This window comes from Lolium rigidum, chromosome 5 (assembly GCF_022539505.1).
Source record: "Lolium rigidum isolate FL_2022 chromosome 5, APGP_CSIRO_Lrig_0.1, whole genome shotgun sequence".
NCBI classification, from domain to species: domain Eukaryota; kingdom Viridiplantae; phylum Streptophyta; class Magnoliopsida; order Poales; family Poaceae; genus Lolium; species Lolium rigidum.
Genome location: NC_061512.1, coordinates 196,191,814 through 196,213,252, shown reverse-complemented (window position 1 = coordinate 196,213,252; position 21,439 = coordinate 196,191,814). Strand labels below are relative to the sequence as shown.

Genomic DNA, 21,439 nt, shown 5'->3' with positions numbered 1-21,439 from the left:
TGTTCTTTCAGTGGCCTAATGAGAGGATTTTCCCCCTTTGTTGTTGCCATGAGGAGTCGACATTGGATCTGATCACAAGAATTTTCTCAATTTCTCCTCCCTTTCAATGTCGCGCAACTGCTGTACAGAAATGAAGTTGCATATAATTGCAACCGAGCAAGTACCTTCAAGCAAAACATTTGTTTTTTTTGAGAAATTGATTGCTCTTTATTGATGAACTAGGAAGTTTTGGGGAATACATAAACCGGGGGGGTGTAAAAGCATCTAATTTTAAACTACTGCTATCTAGTCGATGTCCCTCTTCCCTTGAGCTCCAGATTCATGTGCCGTTTTGTTGATATCCCTTGTGATCACTCCATACTCTCCAAGATAATGTTTGTCAGGTTGTTGATGACCTCGAGGTAGTCTGTTTCCACACACAACCGTTGGAGGTCTAGGGTCCGTCAGGGTGCAAGCACCTCGCGGCAGGCGGTCTATTTAAGAGTGGTCGGTGTATAAGACCCCTGCAGTGTAAGATCTGAAGCTCCTGAGAAGGTACCATCCTCATTGCGACAGTCGGCATTAAGTTTCGCAAAACCCTAGGGCGGTGTGATCCACTTTGGCTCATTATTCAGTTTTCCCTTTATCCGGTGCCGACAAGCTAGAGCAGCAGGAGCGTGAGCAAGGTCTTGTAGGAATCTTCTCACAAACAGAAAGGTAGACAACGGCTTTGGTGTTCACCTTCGTGAATAATACGTTGTCGTGCATACCATATGGCCCCATAGTGTAACTGCCATCTCGACAACCAATGCTTAGCCGATGGCTCCTCGGACATGCACATACGCGCTGGGTGATATCTTCATTAACCAACGCATATACAACACATATACGCACCGCGCCATTGTACAATCGAGTAAGGAATTTCATCATGAATCAGATGCTCGGCAAACCGAACAATTCGACGAATCCGACCGACATATGCCGTCTTCGACGAACAGTGGCGGACCCAACCCAAAAATCTAGTGGGGGCCTTAGAGCATCTCTAACAGAGCTCGTAAATCCTGCTGGAACTGAATTTTTCCGGCGGATTTACGGGTTCGGGCCGAAAGTGGCGCAGATCAGCGCCCGAATCGGTGGGCCGGCCTGAATCGGAAGTTCGGGGCCCGAGAAACTAGACCGTCGACCCGTATATATACAGGACGCGGAGGGGAGTTGCGTTCCAAAACCCTACTCCCTCCGCCGCCTCCGCCCCCTCCGCCGCGCGCACGGTTGGACTTCCGGCGAGCAATCGTGGAGCCACCGCCGCCGCTTCTCCTCTCTTTCCACCACCACTGTGACCGCATGGCCGGGGCGAACATCGGAGGTAGGGGACGCGGGCGTATTGGTGGGAGCAACTCGCCGCCGCGCCCCCCGTCTTCCAGTCGGAGGCCGAGCGGCACAAATGGAACCGCAGCGAAGGCGCTCGGAAGCGGAGCGCGCGGCGCTGGACCAACTGGGGTCTGACGCCGCCGGGGAAGCTCGCGCGCTATGCAAATAGCGGCGAGGGGTCGTCCTCGGCCGCGTCCAGCCGTGCGCTGTGGCGGCCCGCCTCCGACAGCAGCGACGAGGAGGAGGAGGCGAAGGTGCCAGAGGAGGAGGTGCCGGTGCGCACCCTCCAGCTGCAGTCCGGGGACTTCGTCCTCAACGACGAGGAGGAGGTGACGGCGGTGCAGCAGGTGTCCGTCATCTCCGAGGACGAGGCGCGCGCGCGCTTCCGCCACGAGGAAGCGGAAGCTGTCCGTGCCGTGCGGGAGTACGAGGCCGCGCAGAAGGAGGCCGCCGTCTGCCGCGTGAAGCAGGAGGTCGTGGACCTCGACTCCGAGTAAGCCACTGACGGCGTAGTCTGCCGCGGCGCTTATAGTACCTCGCCGCCGGCGAAAATTAGTTAGTTTTGGAGGTGGTCGCCGCCGACCACCTCAAATGCGATGTACCTATCGATCGTACCACCAGAACTATGATATATATGTTTGAATTTCAGTTCTACTGCTTGTTTGTGATGATCAATTTGCCGGCAATTTTTGAAATCGAGTTTTTCGGTTCGGAATACGGGTGCTGTTCTGCGCCACGCTAAAAATCGCTCGCTTTTTGTTTTTCGGGAGACAGAACTCAGTTTTTTCGGTTCGACAGAATAAGGGCTCTATTAGAGATGCTCTTAGTGAATGGGAGCCTTATTACTTGGCTAAGTGGGGCCCAAATAGTAAAATAGTAGCCTTCAGGCTAGCCATAGTGCTAGTATCATACCTAGTATCATACACATTGGTCCCACAAAAATGCTGATGTGGCAGCTAATTAAGGAGGAGAGAGGAGATTAGAGTAACATAGGTGGATACTGTATCATAGCGCATGTCACGAGAAAAGTTAATGTCAAACAAATCTTGTGCACATATTTGCATTGAGATTCTAAAAAGTAATAAATGTAGCATAACTATAACTATGATACTACTTCATGATACTAACCATTATAGAGATAGTACCATACAAAAGTATCATATGCATGATACTACAATATGATACTTACCACTATGGCCAGCCTCAAATCAAAGCTGTAAATAAAAGCAAAAATTGACTCGGGACCTAGGGCCCCACTGGGCTCAACGTGGGTCCGCCCCTGCTGCCGACGAACATGTGCTCCTCTCTTTTTGCTAGACACATAAATGGATGGGCTTCGAGAGTGGTTCGGCCCAGGTCCAGTCCGTATCCCCGGCCCGGCAGTACATGCAGGCCTTGCTATCCCCGACCCAACGAGCAGATACAGGTTCGGGATCGATCGCAAGGCAGTACTCGTCGTCGCCCTCCTCCGGCGCCGCGCCGGTCCCCTCCCTCAGCCCCAAAACCCTAGCCCGCCCACTACGGTGCAGACGCTCCCGAGCTAGCCGAGAAGATGGACGACAGCCATCGTGATCGTGGGAAGGCGGCAAAGAAGCGAGGCTCCTCTTCAGAAGAGGGGGAGTCGGGGCCGCACTCCCGAGGGCCAGATTCCGAGACGGAGAGGGAGGCAAAGAAGAAGAGAATTTCGTCGGGGGAGGAGATGGAGCTCGCCCAGCTTGCCCGTCCAGAGATGACAGGAGTTGGAGGTAATTTTTGCCCCCAATCTATTTTCCCTGATAGATTGTTTCATACTGGGTGTTTACTTCTTCCCGGCGTACAATTTTCTTCAGATGATCATCAAGACGAGTCCGTGACACAAACACAGGCGGTTGAGGAGGAGGAGGAGTTCACACCGAAATCTCCGATCAGCATGCCCTACATCCCCGACGAGCTAAAAGATCCGACTGCCTATCCAGCGACACTGGCCGCCTTCGAGGAGGCCGAAGTCAAATACAATGCAAAATTACGTAAACCCCTACTACCCCAATCAATCCCTCTACTCGATCTTCTCAGGTTAATTTGCAACCCCACATTGTGCGTTCTAACTTACTTAGTTTGCTGTACATTCTCTGCAGGTCGTCGGTACCGCCTATTCAGTCTGCCGCGTGAGCCCAAGGTCGAACCTTCATGCCTGGTTCATCAACGGCATCTTCTCCCGATCCGTGAACCTGCGAAAAAGGCGGTGCTTCGTGCTGCCAAATCTATCGTCAGGCTCTCGTCTTCTGTCGGTGCGTGCGTATGTTTGTTGTAGCATCTTGCTTGCTTGTGCTGATTAATATCTGCAGATGGGGGGCTAGCTAGCGGCTGGTTGTGATTTTCTGATGATTGATATTTGCAGACGGGAAGCCGCTGGCCAGCTGCTGTGGTCTGTGGGTTGACTGGGAGGAGGAGAGCAAGACAGGCATCGTTTTGACGACCGCGCATCTGATTCGATCAAAGCATCCCACGAAAAACCACTGGGAAGGCACAGACGAGTACGATACTAAATCTAACGTGAGTTCCTTTCTTAACATCCTTCATTTATTCACTTGTGCTGTTTGTTCTGTCTTATAGTATGAACTAATAGCACTACTTTAATAAACTGATTAATTAATCAACCGTGGCACTGAATCAGGTTACCTATTCAGCGTAAATTCTTGTTTTGGATTGTTGAAATTTATTCACGTTTAAGTAGCACAGAATTAACACCTTGATATGCCGAAGCTTATTTCTTCTAACCCAAATTATGTTTGCATTATAACTTGTGAAGGTGCTTGGTAATTTTTACATGGTACTTGGAAGGATGGCTAAGAAGAGATAGATGAAATAATAAGCTGTACTGTAGTCTTTGAACCATAATAAATTTCACCTTGCCCCCAACATGTGGCTGATTTCTTCTTTCATCTTGCATGACACCGAGGTAGTTAACAAATCCAAATGGGATGCCTATTTGTATCCTATGAAGATGCTTAATGATCAGCGCTATAGTGCTGAATCGCATGTTGCCCAGTGCATTACACTGACGTACACCTCATTAGTTGTAGTCAATGTATACAAGTCAAAGCCCCAATATTTTTGCGTATTTGCTGTGAGTTGATGCCCTCCAACCGCTTGTTGTTATGCTTATGACAACTGAAAATATTTTGTCCAGTATAGTTATTTACTCGATTTTGGATGCTTGTTGCATCTTGCATGTGAACGGGAATTGTAAGAAAAGATGTATGTCCATTCTGCTGAAGTAACTACGTGTTGCTGCTTGTTGCATCTTGGTCTGGGAAAGCACAAGCCATGTTTGATTTTCGGTTTGAGAGAGATCTAGACCTTGGTTCTGAATTCACATTTCACCTTCGAAGGAGTGATGCAGGAGGACCTTGATTCTGTTGATTTCTTGGTCAAGTGATGCAGGTTAAAATCATTTTTTCTTGGTACCAAATGAGAAGCCCGTCTTTGCTGTTGGAGACAGTAGTAAATTCAAATCCGGATTGTATTGGCCCAAGTCAGGTTATGTGTGCAGTTCTTGTCCAAGTAGAATAGCTTTTATCTCATAATCCTACTCAGATGTGAGATCTTAGCTGCATATATATAAATACGTGTATATGCACTGTACAATTAGTACCAGAGAGAGAAGTAAAACAGGGAAACAACACACACATTATGTCAGTCTTGCGAGCAGGACCTTTGTGTTAGCTACTAAGTATTTATCATGTCTAGTTTGCTAAACTCAAATGGTAGTTTAGTGTCATAATATTTGTAGCTGCTGTTTCAGGTTATTGTTCACTTGCTGGATGGCACCACTGCAGATGGCCATTACCTCTACCACCAGGAGCATTACGATCTTGCCTTTTTTAAGGTTAGAGTGGATGAACAGGTTGAGTTGCCCCTTTTCAGTGACAGCGTGCATTGTGGCCAAGACGTTTTCAGGCTTGGAAGAGATGACCATATGAATTTAAGGATAACCCATGGTAGGGTGGAAGATCGGAATCCAGTAATTTATGAGAGGCATCACTACATGTACTTTCTCCATCAAAAAAATGATTGTCTTTCCCATCAAAAGAAGGATAATTACATTTCCCATGAAAAAAATGACGAGGTACTTAATTCCAACTCTTATGGTTTACAATTCAATGCTGCTATTTTGCAGTTGTGAGTTGTAATTATTGTTATATATTTGTCCACTATTGTAGTGTGATGACGATGGAGGGTCTGTCATTGATTTGGATGGGAAGGTCTCTGGACTGGTTAACAAGAACCTTGAAAATTCTTTTGTACCATCTTGTATCTTGGATAAATGCGTGGATTTGTGGCGCAAGTTTCGGTACAACTTTCCCCATGGTGCTTTTGTTTTTTCTACTTGTTATTTGAGTTGATAAACACAATTGACTTGATTAATGATTGTTTCCATGCATGGCTTGTACATTTCCACCTTGATTAAGGATTCTTCCGTATACCATCTGTATATGTGTTGTTGATGTGTTAATGATTTTGTTTGGTAAAGGTGCTGCATCCCTCGGCTCCATTTAGGAATGAAATTTAGTTCCATCAAGTTTCTAGACCCAATACAAATTGAGAACATGTGGCGCATGTATAAAATTGAGGATGGCCTTATTGTTAAAGAGGTATATAGTTGTTTCCTGTTATTTAGTATTGCTAGAACTGTTCCTGATATGCATATTATGGAGTAATCACGGTAATTGGACATTAGGTGTCAAAAGAATCACATGCTGAGAAACTTGGAATCTGCATTGGTGATATTATTGAACGTTTTAATGGAGAATGCGTATCTACTACAGTTGAGGTAGGTGCATATATAAATAAGTTTCAAATAAAATGGAATGACATTATATATTTATATTGCACTTCATGCTCTTGACTTTTGTACTTATTTTTTTTCAGTTGGAAAACATGTTGCTGGACAGATGCAGGGACCATTTAGATCAAGGAGGTCAATTGAATGAGAAAATAGATGTTTCAGTAAGTTACTTTTAAGTTTGAACTTTTAGCTATGATTTGCTTGATTAATGGCGATCATAGCACTAACGAATAATACTGTTGACTTTACAGATTCAAGTATTTCACGCGGAGGAACGTCTCCGAAGAAATATAAGTTTGATTGTAGATGTATCAGATGGTGGAGAGGTCGTTAAAAGAAGTAAGCATCTCCTCTTTTAACATAGCTTAGTCAATTCTCATTGTGAATCTGAAGTTATCACATTTGCTGCTTCTGTAGATTTAGTATGTTTTAAATCAAACTTGAAGGTTATATCTACTATGCAATAGATTTGTCGATTATATTCATGCAGGTTGTACCTTAGAAATTGAGGGGCCAATGTGAAATCTTAAACTAGGCCTCACATAGAGGAAAATGTAACTACAGAAATCATATTAAGAAATATCTCACTATGTCGGCTTGCTCATCTGCTGGGCTGGTGTCTCCACTTATTGTGCTCAGCCGGCAGCCACCCCTAGTTCTTTACTGTTTTTTGTGACTGGTGTCGTACTTCATTTTATTAGATGGGGCTGGCGTTTCACTATGTTCTTTTCAAATGTGCATGTCAGTAAAGTGATAGCATTCGTCTTAATAAAGATGTTTTTATTTGTGTAGGGACTTACCCCATCACTGCTATAGAAGGCATGTCCGCTTCAGGCCAATCTAGCCAAAATGTGGCAGGTAAGTAAAGTAAATGTAAACGTGCACACATCCACTAATATATTAGCAAAATGTATTACACACACGAAAATTCAAATTGTTGGATGTTATGAAACAACATAGCACATAATCTTAATGTCATATGAAGTAATTTGAGAGAAACATATAATATGCACAGAATCATGAAACAGAACGGACCATACCACATTGTTTTAGCATTGTCTAGCATTCATGAGCTGTATTAACATGCATTCCACCACTTCAGTAAGAAAAATAGAAATCACAAAACATTATGTAGTATCCCGCTGGCCCCGAGGCTAGGCCTCTCTCGAACAACTTGTTGTAAACCTCGATGGTGATCTCCCTACATTGGTAAAGTTTGATACACTAGTCTAAGAGGAAAAGTGTTACCTGGCACCCTTTTATTCAAGTGTTCTTATGTAGCCCTCCGTTCCAAAATAAGTGTCGCAAGTTTGTCTAGATTTGCATGTATCTACACACTAAAATGTGTCTAGATACGGTGAATCTAGACAAATATGCAACACTTATTTTTGGAACGGAAGGAGTATATCAGACTGAATAGCACGTACTAAAGTCTGCACAATATTTGAAACAGGCACAACCCAGTCCAACAAAAGATGGTACTGGAAGCCACAAACCAAGGAAGAAAAGTGTTGTCAGCTCAGCTGAAATGGGACTCTGGTCGGTTCGTTCATCTGTCATATGTAGAGTTTACAGAATTTAAACATGTCTTTTGGCCGAATACATGGTGTACCCCAAAGAGATGATGTGTATATTACTGGGGTCGTAGTAACATCTTATGTTCAAAGATCCTCAGATGGTCTGTTGCTCTGTTTAACTACGTGTAGGAGTACTTGTCTTGATTGGATGTTTAGTGTCTTATATGTGCTTGCTTGTTGATAAGTTAATTGTCTTGACTGGTTATGTCCTTGTGATTTTACTCTTGTCTCTTCATTGAATATTTGAAACTGGATGTGGTTAAGCACACATTATGCATATCCTGCTATGATCGAGCATGCACATGTGTTCTGCCACAGTAAGTCAAGTTAGTTTCGTCTTACTAAGTTAGCCTTGCCAGTTTTTTTTCCTGAGCTTAGATCGTGGTTTTAATGCACCCTGCCTTTTCTTCCATGGGCCGAGCTGGCAATTGGGAGGCCAAAGATAGCGAGGTACTCCATCAGCACGCACGGACGCACCACATGCTGCTTGCAGCCTACTCCTGGCAAGCTTAGCTCGGAAGCTAGAGGAACTCGTAACAAGCATGCATCAAAATCGGTGCAAAGGGAGCTCGGCTTCGAGCGTGCCTCAGAGCATCTCCACCCGCCTGCCCTAAATAGACCTCCGTGCTGGTACTTAGTTCTACAAATACCGGCACCACAGAGTTAGCGACTCCGCTGTAATCTTCATTTTTCTTGTTGCTTCATTCGAAGTCATCCATTGTTTATATTTGTAAAAAAAAAGTCACCCACCAATGTGTAGCTTCATCGTGAGACAAGCCGGTCACCAGTAACTTATTGCTAACTTAAGTTACAGTAGCAGGGTATCCATATATACTTGATCATAACATTCAACCCAATCAGATCATTACTCCTAGATGCACCCTGCCCAGCTGTTCAGTTCGCGGTTTTTTTTTTACAGAGAATAGTTACCATGACTTCAGTAATATTTAACATTGTCTCTAGATCGACCGACCACCCTATATTCAACTAAATGACATTTCTAGTACATTGTACCAAGGACAGATGGATGAATTTTGTACAATGGATGAACTGGCCAGTGTTTCATTTCTGCTCTGATGATGTAGATGAACCAATGAGCATGCAAGCGAAACACAGAACAAACTCCGCTATCCATTCTTCATATGGTCTGGCACTATCATCCTCGCTTTCAGGTGTTGTTTATCAACAACTACTTAGCCACAACCAGTATAAAAGACGCAGTGAACAGATAATTTACAACATCACCACTGGGGTAAGTGATCAGCAAGCAAGCACACAAACAAGACAATAAACCTCCCAATCGAATGGGTCACCATTCTTCAGTATGCTACATACATAGTACCAAGCACATCAATGTATTTACCTCAATCAATACCACTACTCCTACATGTAAACAGACCAACAAGTCACCTCAAGATCTTTGAACAGGACATGTTAGTATGACACCAATAATCTTCAGTCAAAAGACATGTTTAAAAGTTTCGTAAAATTGTACGGAGAAACTATATGGAGGAACCGGCCAGGACTCCCATTTCTCCCTTCAGGATGTTGCATACTAGGCACATCGAGAAGCAATTAGGGAGTAGCATGCAAAGAAAACATAGGGAAAAGTCTACTGACCATTCTTGATATAGTCTCATCATCACTTCAAGCTACGGCTGATCGACAATTGCAGGAACTTAGGTGAAACCCGATTCAATGACGCAGCAAAGATAAAGTGCCTTAACCAGCTAAACGATCAATAAGCAAGGACAAGATCACTGTTCTTCGGGATACTACTACTACACAGTACCATGAACATCACTGTATTCACAAATGACAGCAGCGTGATTCAAAGGAAACCGAGGAAGGATAGAACCCAAACAATCAATTGGCACAACTAACTTAGTAAGACGAGACTAACTTAACCTGCTGTAGCAGATTATATATCCATACTCGATCATAACATTTAATTCAACCGAGATCACTACTCCTAGAGGTGAACTGCCCAGCATTTCAATTCGGGTTTTTTTAACAGGGAATAGTTACCATGAGTTCAGTAATCTTCAACATTATCTACAGATTTACTGACCACACATTCAGCTAAAATACATGTTGAATACATTCTAAAGAGGACAAATGGATACATATTAAGAATAAGCATGCTAGCGAAATATAAAACATACTCCACTATCCATTCTTGATATAGTCGCATACCATCATCGTCACATTCAGGTGTTATTTATCGACAACTGCTTAACCGCAACCAGTTTCAGAAATGCAATAAAGAGACAAGTGTAAAATCACAGCGACATAACCAGTGAAGACAATTAACTGACCAGCAAGCAACTGGAAAATGAGACACTAAACCTCCAAATTAAATGGATCTCTGTTCTTCAGTATGCCACATACCAAGCACATAACTGTATTAGCCTCAGGAAAGACCAGTACTCCTAAATGTAAAAAGGCCAACAGTTCAACTCAGGATCTTTGAACAGAAGAGGTTAGTATGACCACAATAATCTTAGGTCAAAAGACATGTTCAGAAGTTTCATACGGAGTAGAATTCTATCGAGGACAGATGGACATACAGGCCAGAGTCCATTTTCTGCTTTGAAGGTACCGCATAACAGGCAGATTAAGAAGTAATTAGCATGCAAAGAAAACTTAGAACAAACTCTACTGACCATTATTTGTATGGTCACATCATTACTTCAAGCTGCCGCTTATCGACTATCGAGCATCTTAACCGCAGCCAGATTCAATGATGCAACAAAGAAAGAGCGTCTTAACCAGGGAAGGCAGAAAAAATATGTACAAGCACAAGTCACATACTAAACCTCCTGGTTAACCTGATCACTGTTTTTCATAACTAGTACTACATGGTACCAAGCTCATCACTCATTGTGTTCCCAAATAACAGGAGTGAGTGTGATTCAGAGAAAACCAAGGAACTCGGAAGGATAGAAACCAATCAATCAATCAAGCCTTTACTCTGGAGAATAAAATTAACTTTCAGGTGCTGCTTATCGACAACTGCTAACCAGAACCAGTTTCAAAGAAAAAATGAAATCACAATGACATAACCAGTGAAGACAATCATGTGATCAACAACCAACCCTAAATAAGATACTACACCTCCCAGTTAAAGGGAACACGCTTCTTCAGTATGCTACATACAGAGCATATCACTGTATTCACAGTGACAATCATAGCTTAATTATGAACATTCAACTCAATCAAGATCACTACTCCTACACGTAAACAGACCAACAGTTCATCTCGGGATCTTTGGAACATAATATGTTGCTATGAACCCCACGAATTCTTCAACACCATCTAGGTGTCCCACCAGACATGTTTTAATTTTTTTTCTTCTTCTAAAATTCTAGGGAGGACAGATGGACGACAAACCGGCGAGAGGCATATTAAGAAGCAATAAGCATGCAAGCAGAACATGCATGCCAGTTTCAAAGATGCAACAAAAAAGACAATGCCTTAACCAGTGAAGGCATCTAGAAGATCAACAAGCAAGCAAGCATACTTGAGCATTAAACGGATCACTGTTCTCCAGCATTACTACACAGTAGCACATCGATGTACTGTACTTGCAAATCACAGCAGCGTGATTCAGAGGGTACCGAGTAAGTCAGGGATATAGAAGCCAATGAATGAATGAACCAAACCTTAGCTCCAGAGGCCGAATCAGAACATATCTGATCCGCACCATTCGTATCCTTGGATTTCTCCGGCGTACTGGGATCTGATGCCGAGCAGGGGTGTCCGGAGGGAGGGGTTGCCGCTCACGATCCTGAAGAGCTCCAGCCCGGCGAGTGCCTCCTGGGTGGCGTGCCAGAGGTCATGCCACATGCGACTGGGGCTGTACGCTAGTTCGACGGTCCGCAGTGCATGGGTGCTGAGCATGATCGCCTTGAGGAGCTCGAGCTCGGCCTTGCCGCCCCGGAAGTCTAAGAGCGTCAGGTAGCACAAGGACTGGTCGAGGCCGCCGGGGAGGGGCAGGGAGTAAGCGTCTTGGTCATGCCGGCCGGCCATCCCTTCTTCCCGTGGCACGGCGTCCGTGCGCTGCGTGCGCGCGCTCGATGGTCAGTGTCAGTCAGAGGCGTACATGGTCGAAACCAATTGAACCGATTTGTTCATCTCATGGCGGTTACATAACATTGCAGGCAAGCGCGCGCGCGTACCTCGATGATGAGACGGTTCAGGCAAGGGAAACGCCTGAGCATCTGCAGCACCATGCCCGACACCATGTTCACCTCCATGCCGCGGAGCGCCGTGTAGTCCAGGGCTAGCCATAGTCTGCTGACAGACCGCATCTGCGGCTGCATCTCCTGCCTATTAACCTGCATATATGTGCAGCCCAACATTGAACAATTTGAGTTGGCTTCGACCAACTTCCTCGAGTGACAGTTCTTAGAATGTCATACCGCGATCTCGACGCCATCGATCTCGAGGGTGGCGGGGAGCTTGAAGCGCATGAGGCTTGTCAGTTGGGGCGCGCCGGTGATGCTGAGCGCGGCCGTGTAGCCGGGGAGCAGCTCGCGGAGGTTCGGGACGTCGTCCACGGTGAGGCTACTCGAGACGGTGCGGAGCATCGAGAGGCGATAGAGGCGATGCGCCGACCTGACGACGACGGAGTCCAGCGCGCAATCCTGGACACAGAGCATCCGCAGGTTGCTGCACGCGGCGACGACGCCCTCGACGACGCCGGGGCGGCACGCGCAGCCGTGGAGCCCGAGCTGGGAGATTCCGGTGAGCGCGTCGAGCTCCCCCGCCTCGACGGTGAAGAAGGCGAGGTGGAGTTTGCTGACGGTGGCGCACTGCAGGAGGATAGGCGGGACGCCGATGAGCACCGGATCCTGGCCGGCGACGCCGCGGTTGAAGAGGACGACCTCGGACGCCCCGCCCCTCTGGAGCGCCGCGCACCAGCGCGCGGCGTGCTCGGGGCGCCACTCCGTGGACTCGACGCGGAAGGAATAGACGCGACTGCGATAAACGTGGACGCCGCCGATGTCTTCTTCTCCGGCGCCTTCGCCTTGGAAGCCGTCGAGGAAGTCGTCGAGCACGTTGGCGATGGCGTCGGCGACCTCGGAGCGGGGGATGGGGAGGCTCGCGAACTGCTTGTCGTGGAGGTAGAGCCGGTACATGCGCCATACCTCGCGCCAGCGCGGGGTGAAGAGGTAGCCGACGCGGAGGATGTCGGGCACGGGGAGTTGCTGGAAGAGCGCGCCGAGGGCGAACGCGGAGAGGCCGCGCCAGTCGGCGTGGCTGGCGGCGGGGCGGGGGAGGCGGATGACCGGGCGGTAGAGCGAGAGCGTGGCCGTGGGGTTCGGCCTGAGGATGTTCCGCGCGACCTCGGAGAGGATCTCCTCCGGCGTCCGCGCCATCGTCGCCGGCTCGGAGCGGTCGCTGGCGCGGCGGCGAGTGCGGTTTGGAGAAACCAGAGCCGTTTGGTTCACGGCAAGATGGAATGGTGAGCTGGCGCTTTGGGGGCTTTTGTAGCCAGCTGTCAGATTGAGCAGTTCTTGCTGGCCGTCGGATGAGAGGAGAGGAGGGTGACAGAATCTAGTTCAAAACGGATTCGCATCACTGGTCTGTTTTTCTTATTCAAATCGATGAAATTCAAAATTTCTTAAGTCGTACTCCCTCAAGTCCTTTTTAATTGACTCAAATTTAGTACAAAGTTGTACTAAATCTGAGTCAATTAAAAAAGAACGGAGGGAGTATTCAGTGACATAAGATACAGTAAGACACCCTTTCGAAAACCTCAAAACAAAAAATTGACGGGCAAAAACCTAAAATTTCGGGAGAGAATAAGATCCCACGTCCCCCAAAGTCCCCAAACGGCGCCTGATCAAGCGTTTGGAGGACATGTTTCGTTTGTGCCGCGTTTGGGGGACGTCACTCCCCTGCCACGTCCTCCCAAACGCCGCCCCCAAATATTAAAATATTCTCTTTTTTGTTGTTTTGTATTTTTATTTCAGAAGAAACATTTCACAAACTAATACATAATTCGGAACATGATTTATACAAACTAAGACATAGTTTGGAACATGGTTTCACACACTAATACATAGTTTGAACCATGGACACAAATTAAAACATTGCAAAATAAGGAAACCTAACTAGTGTTGGCATCACATATTTCGTGTGTTCGCTGCCAAGAAACAATACTCTCAGGCTCTTCCAGTCACCCAAACTGGAAAATGGTGATGATAGTCATGTTGGTCCTTTTGAGGAAGAATATCCAGAAACCTTCGTGCCTATGGTTCTTTTTATCATTTAAGTAACTAAAGTGATTATGGTTCTTTTTATAGTTAACTTTGGTTATATGGATGAATGGTTTCTCACCATATAAAGTACATAGTTTGACTATAAGGTTTTCTTAGGTTCTTTAATTAAGGAAGAAGTGGAATGTAGATGTGGTAGTGTCGTTGCCTAATCGACGGTGCCTCGGAGGAGGGATCCTCACGAGGGGGAGAAGAAGTAGGGGCCATAGGGCGGAGTGCACACGGGACGGTGGTACGCGATTTACCCGGCTTCGGAACACCCGCACGATGACAGGTGGCCTACCGCTGCTTGTCCGGAATTATCTGGGCGCTTTCGCGTTGTTACAATGAGTTGTGGTTGTGCCTCTAGGGCTCCCGGGATCCGGCTTATAAAGGCGCACGGATCTAGGGTTTACATGGAGAGTCCTAGCCGGATTACAGGTTTGCCTAACTACGGTACTATGTCTTGCCGTGTACGTCAAGGATCCGCCTCCCTCTATACATCGTCCCGGATCCGGGTTCCTACTGGGCCTTCATGGATCCGGGTTCCTCCAAAGGTCGATCGGATCCGGCTCCCTTCTCCTGGGCCGGACTTCATCCTTCAGGATCAACAGCAACTGGGCCGCCCGATGGGCCACATGCCACATCACCATCTATGGGCCACCCGGGCTTGCCGGATCTAGGCACTGTCGATGGTACACCCATGAAGTATACCCACAACAGGTAGGATTCTACTTATGATCACCAAGTGATTCACAAGTTAAGGTTGGGATATAAGCCTAGGGTTGCTTACTAGTGATCTCCCTATAATTTCATGTGGTGAATGATATCTACTTATTATATAGGATTGAACTTATGGCTTATTCTTCTATTTCTCCATAGCATGGTCATGAATTAGATATGATCCATTTATTCTTAATGTCTTCTACTTCAAGTTCTTAGGGTTTATGATCATTACTCAATTTATAATGATCAAAGGTTTAGCTTCCTATGGTATTACTAGAAATATTTAGATATGGTTGTACCCAATTACCCCTCTCACTACACAAGGACTTGGATTATAATCTAGGGTTCTACTCAAGGAATGATGATGTGATTATTTAAATATGTGGTCTTCCTAAGAATTCTACCTTGTTATCTTCTGTAGCTTGTTCTTCAGGAATTATGATAAACCTGCATCTTGTGGCATGCCTCCACCTCCTAGCTGCTTCATCTTGATCCTAACTATTTTATTGGGTGGTTCAATGTGTTGGTTTTCTTGCATCATGGTGCAAGATGATGAAATGGATGAGGTAGAGGGTTCCTTTTATAGGCTTTGGACATGCTCTAATACCATGACACATAGGTGGGTGACTCTTGTTTTGATTTGATGAGTAAGGTGCTTGGTTGTCATGCTCTCATCCATAGCAATCCTTTAAGCATGAGGTGGCATTGCTTACGATGCAAGCTATGTAGATATTTTCATCCTATGTGCATTGGGATTATCCTCTCATGTGATTTATTTTTGGATAGCCAAGTGGCTTTTGTTACTCAATATCTTGTGAATTATTTTATGCTTGTGGGTGAGTCACTATATCATATGTGATTGTATTATATTGTAACTGGGATTAGAATGTCAAAGACAAGGATTATACCCCAATTTTGAATGGTGAATGTTGATTTCACCAAGGCATGATCATAGGAGTTTCAAAATACTCATAGTTTATTTTATTCATATAGTTTGAACTATAATTCGTAATGTAAACGAATTTAGTTTTGTAATATTCCACATATTTAATAAGTTATGATTAAAATCAGAATGTGTGGCTTTTATGCACTTAGGTCCTTGTGTTTTACCATATTTGGTAATAAGTTTTAAAGTAAATTCAATTGTATCTCAAGGTAGTTGCTCAACTTTTAAGTGTTAATAAATTAGAGTTTGTTTCTTATCTCTTGGATGGTATAGACCTCTCCCATCTCTAGGGTTTAATGATAAGCTTGTGTTGGTGTTAACTTCAAAAGTTTTAGTTCAAGAAATACCATGAGGTTCATGGTAGGAATGGTTATTTGTTAAAGACATGGAAAAGATGAGTCAAGAATAGTTTCTCATTTTAATGTTACTTGATTTGCAATTGAATAGATATTCATATGTTATGGCAAGGAATACCATGTTAAGATCATTGATAAGATCAAGTAATTAATCATTGATTAAAGTGTTGTTGTGTTAGTTTTATTTCCATTTTATCTAACCCCTTAGATCAAATCATCTCTACCCAAGTCAAGGTTTTAGCAAAGGTCACATTGAAGTTTATAGCGCTTGACTTGATGAGCTACTTCAATTCCACCAAGGTCAAGTGAAACTTTAGTTATTGTGACAGTTTTACTTTAAAGCGCGAAAATTCCCCGGATTTTCTATGCATGAATGCAATGCACACATATGTTTCCTCTATTTTTGTAACCCCAAATCCTGGGATATTACAGTCTCTACCCCTTAAACTAAACTTTGTCCTCGAAGTTTGAACTCTCTCACGTTCCGGAGTGTGGATCTGACTTGTGCAAACTACGACTTTTCTCGAACTCCGTATTGATCTTACTAGATATCATTGAATATTCCACTTGTCCAGATTCTTCCTGGAATCAAATAGTATCTGTCTCTGAGCCATGGCTTCTTACTTCAATTCCATGATTTCTTTCAATATCATAATCTTGTTTCCTTTCTCATTGAAGATTCAATGATTGGGACTTCTTCTGGTGCTGCTAGTCTTAACTGAAGACTAATTTGATAACATACTCCTAATTGGTAAATAGGTCTTTGTTTTCCCTTACTACCAAAACTGCAATAATGGTTCTTGGTAAGGTACTTACCATGGAATGGTCTTGATGGTTTATTTCCCCAAGAATGGATTAGACTCACTTATTCTACCCAATCATGGATTATGATGGATACCTATACTCTTTTGGTTCTTTTAGGTTCCATAAAAGGAATCTCTCAATTAATCTTTGATCTTTGGTATGGTCAAACTCCATTGGTCTTTGGCCTTCTTGAGCTATATTTGGTCTTCGATATCTTCTTCATCCAACTTCATTAACCTTAGCTTACTTGAGCTTTCGTACTTCTGAGTAAATATTACTCACTTTCTCAAGTTATGATCCAATTCTTACTTCCTCGAGGTATGAATCTCGGCTTCTGGTCTGACATCCTTCTGAAAGTAATGTCCAACAATCTTACGAAAATAAGATCGAACTTCCTCTCAGTTCAGACCTTCTTCTATCTTGCTCAAAATATTGAGTCTTGGCACATCCAACTCAATATTTACTCTCCCCCTTAGAGTTTTCTTATGGTCTTCAACTCTTTTTCTTCCAACCATTGGATGGATGGTTAGAATATTGGTCTAAATCTAGCTTATGGTTTGTCTTCTTCTAAGGTTTCGCGAAGAATCTTAGTGGTTGATACGTCTCAAACGTATCTATAATTTCTTATGTTCCATGCTACTTTTATGATGATACTCACATGTTTTATACACACTTTATGTCATATTTATGCATTTTCCGGCACTAACCTATTGATGAGATGCCGAAGAGCCAGTTGCTGTTTTCTGCTGTTTTTGGTTTCAGAAATCCTACAAAGGAAATATTCTCGGAATTGGACTAAATCAACGCCCAGGGTCTTATTTTTCCACGAAGCTTCCGAAGACCGAGGGAGAAACGAAGTGGGGCCACGGGCGCCGACACCATAAGGCGGCGCGGCTAGGTGGGCCCCGCGCCGCCCGTGGTGTGGGGCCCCGTGCCTCTTCCGACTCCACCCTTCCGCCTACTTAAAGCCTTCGTCACGAAAACCCCAGCACCGAGAGCCACGATACGGAAAACCTTCCGCAGACGCCGCCGCCAATCCCATCTTGGGGATTCAGGAGATCACCTTCCGCACCTCGCCGGAGAGGGGAATCATCTCCCGGAGGACTCTTCATCACCATGATCGCTCCCGATCGATGTGTGAGTAGTTCACCCCCGGACTATGGGTCCATAGCAAGTAGCTAGATGGTTGTCTTCTCCTCATTGTGCTATCATGTTAGATCTTGTGAGCTGCCTATCATGATCAAGATCATCTATTTGTAATGCTACATGTTGTGTTTGTTGGGATCCGATGAATATTGAATACTATGTCAAGTTGATTATCAATCTATCATATATGTTGTTTATGTTCTTGCATGCTCTCCGTTGCTAGTAGAGGCTCGGCCAAGTTGATACTTGTAACTCCAAGAGGGAGTATATATGCTCGATAGTGGGTTCATGCCTCCATTGAATCTGGGACAGCGGACGTAAAGTTCTAAGGTTGTGGATGTGTCGTTGCCACTAGGGATAAAACATCAATGCTTTGTCTAAGGATATTTGTGTTGATTACATTACGCACCATACTTAATGCGATTGTCTGTTGTTTGCAACTTAATACTGGAAGGGGTTCGGATGATAACCTGAAGGTGGACTTTTTAGGCATAGATGCATGCTGGATAGCGGTCTATGTACTTTGTCGTAATGCCCTCATTAAATATCATAGTACTCATCGTGATATATGTATGTGCATTGTTATGCCTTCTTTATTTGTCAATTGCCCAACTGTAATTTGTTCACCCAACATGCTATTTATCTTATGGGAGAGACACCACTAGTGAACTGTGGACCCCGGTCCATTCTTTACATCTGAAATGCAATCTACTGTAATACTTGTTCTTTACTGTTCTTCGCAAACAAATATCATCTTCCACACTATACATCTAATCCTTTGTTTTCGACAAGTCTATGAGATTGAGAACCTCACTGTTACGTTGGGGCAAAGTACTTTGATTGTGTTGTGCAGGTTCCACGTTGGCGCCGGAATCCCTGGTGTTGCGCCGCTCTACACTCCGCCACCAACAACCTTCACGTGTTCCTTGACTCCTACTGGTTCGATAACCTTGGTTTCTTACTGACAGAAAACTTGTCGCTGTACACATCACACCTTCCTCTTGGGGTTCCCAACGGACGTGTGTCTTACACGCCATCAAGAAAGTTTTCTGGCGCCGTTGCCGGGGAACTGAAGAAAAGTTACACCACGGAGGTTTCTAACTCCCATGTCAACTGCACGCCAGCAACAGTTTTCTGGCGCCGTTGCCGGGGAGATCAAGACACGCTGCAAGGGGAGTCTCCCACATCCAATCTCTTTACTTTGTTTTTGTCTTGCTTTACTTTATTTTATTTACTGCTTTGTTTGCTTATTATATCAAAAATACAAAAAAAATTAGTTGCTAGATTTACTTTATTTACTGTCTCGTTTGCACTCTCTATATTGAAAACACAAAAAAAATTAGTTACTTGCATTTACCTTATTTTGTTATCATGACTAGTCCCGTAATTGTTACTCTATCACCTGAGGAATCAATCTTTACTTTTAAACAAGGTGGTGAAGAGAGTTTTAAAGAAGTTTGGTCTAGAATTTTTGATTCTTATAGTAAAACTGAACCTAAAATGACTCTAAGTTTGCTTCTTAGTAACTTTTATTTTGGGCTCATTCTTCGCTATAGATATGCCTTAGATGCTGTAGTGGGAGGAGATTTCCTTCACTGTGATGGGGATCAAGCTTATAATGCCATAAAAAAATTGGTTGCATCATCTAGCTCCGCTAATAATTTTGATTCATCTCTTGCTAGCATTCATAATAGATTAAACACTCTCGAAATGAATATATCCTGTTTAAAAGAAGGGTACAACCAGATTCGTGAGTATTATGATTATGTTCCAGTAAGCTTTGAACCTTCAATGTGGGTGCCTACTATTAAAGTTGCTATTTGTGGTGAAACTTTTCATGCTCGTTGTGATATTATGTCTGAGTTTTGCCTTATGCCTGAAAGAATTTATGAATCTTTGACACTTTGGGAACTTACTGAAGGAGGAGAAGGAATAATCTTACCGATAACTCGTTATAATTCCTAAGGGTATAGCCGAAGGTGTGTTCACAACCTTTCTTGGAAGAACGGTATCCACTGATTATCTCGTTGTTAAATGTGTAGGGACAGGACAAATCACACTTGGAAGGTCCCTGCTGAAACTCGTGGGAGCAATCATAGATGTGGGGAAAGGCACTCTAAATTTTACCTCTACGCCCGGATGCGGTCATGTATTCCCTAAACCATAGAGTAAGAAAGGTAAGTGCAAAGCCCCTGGTAAGAATGTTAATGCTTCATCTCTTGATAATACTTGATTCACACTTTCTGCGCCTAGCTGAAAGGCATTAAAGAAAGGCGCTTATGAGAGACAACCCATTATTTTACTTCTGCACTTTTGTTTTATATTTGAGTCTTGGAAGTTGTTACTACTGTAGCAACCTCTCCTTATCTTTATTTTATTGCATTGTTGTGCCAAGTAAAGTCTTTGATAGTAGGGTTGATACTAGATTTGGATTACTGCGCAGAAACATATTTCTTACTGTCACGAAATTGAGCAGCCCCTTCTCTAGGAAATTTATAAAAATCTGCCAATTTACATGCGTGATCCTCAGATATGTATGCAACTTTCATTCAATTTGGGCATTTTCATCTGAGCAAGTTAAGTGCCCCAGAAAAATTCGTTTTTACGGACTGTTCTGTTTTTGACAGATTCTGCCTTTTATTTCGCATTGCCTCGCTTTTGCTATGTTTGATGGATTTCTTTGTTCCATTAACTTTCAGTAGCTTTGTGCAATGTCCAGAAGTGTTAAGAATGATTATGTCACCTCTGAATATATGAATTTTCAATTATGCACTAACCCTCTAATGAGTTTGTTTTGAGTTTGGTGTGGAGGAAGGTTTCAAGGGTCAAGAGAAGAGGATGATACAATATGATCAAGAAGAGTGAAAAGTCTAAGCTTGGGGATGACCCCGTGGTTCATCCCTGCATATTTTAATAAGAATCAAGCATCTAAGCTTGGGGATGCCCAAGACATCCCTTCTTCATCGATAACTTATCAGGTCACCTCTAGTGAAACTATATTTTTATTCCGTCACATCTTATGTGCTTTACTTGGAGCGTCTGTTTGTTTTTATTTTTGTTTTTGTTTGAATAAAATCGGATCCTAGCATTCCTTGTTTGGGAGAGAGACAAGCTCCGCTGTTTCGTATGAACACATATGTTCTTAGCCTTACTTTTAATGTTCATGACCAAGGTTGAAACTGCTTCGTTCATTGTTATATGGTTGGAAACAGAAAATGCTGCATGTGGTAAATGGTATAATGTCTTGAATAATTTGATACTTGGCAATTTTTGTGCTCATATAGATCATGTTTAAGCTCTTGCATCATGTACTTTGCACCCATTAATGAAGAACTACATAGAGCTTGTTAAAATTTGGTTTGCATGATTGGTCTCTAGAGTCTAGATATTTTCTGGTTAAGGTGTTTGAACAACAAGGAGCCGATGTAAAGTCTTATAATGCT

The 21,439-nt window shown here is 43.9% G+C and overlaps 1 protein-coding gene across 1 annotated transcript; it reads left to right on the top strand.

Annotated features, from left to right (window-relative positions):
• The first annotated feature begins 3,214 nt into the window (after positions 1–3,214).
• On the top strand, positions 3,215–7,982 carry LOC124655052. The gene is made up of 11 exons (XM_047194020.1): positions 3,215–3,353; positions 3,462–3,614; positions 3,725–3,879; positions 5,132–5,455; positions 5,550–5,680; positions 5,861–5,981; positions 6,068–6,160; positions 6,259–6,336; positions 6,427–6,514; positions 6,968–7,033; positions 7,629–7,982. Exons 1-11 carry the CDS (start codon positions 3,257–3,259, stop codon positions 7,700–7,702), a joined length of 1,380 nt encoding a protein of 459 aa, XP_047049976.1. The 5' UTR covers positions 3,215–3,256; the 3' UTR covers positions 7,703–7,982.
• Positions 7,983–21,439: the final 13,457 nt, after the last annotated feature.

Bases quoted from the DNA above. Each gene is read 5' to 3' on its own strand.
- LOC124655052 (XM_047194020.1), top strand. From the start codon at position 3,257: ATGCCCTACATCCCCGACGAGCTAAAAGATCCGACTGCCTATCCAGCG. The intron at 6,515-6,967 runs GTAAGCATCTCC...TTATTTGTGTAG, and splicing joins TGGAGAGGTCGTTAAAAGAA to GGACTTACCCCATCACTGCT. The intron at 7,034-7,628 runs GTAAGTAAAGTA...TATTTGAAACAG, and splicing joins ATCTAGCCAAAATGTGGCAG to GCACAACCCAGTCCAACAAA.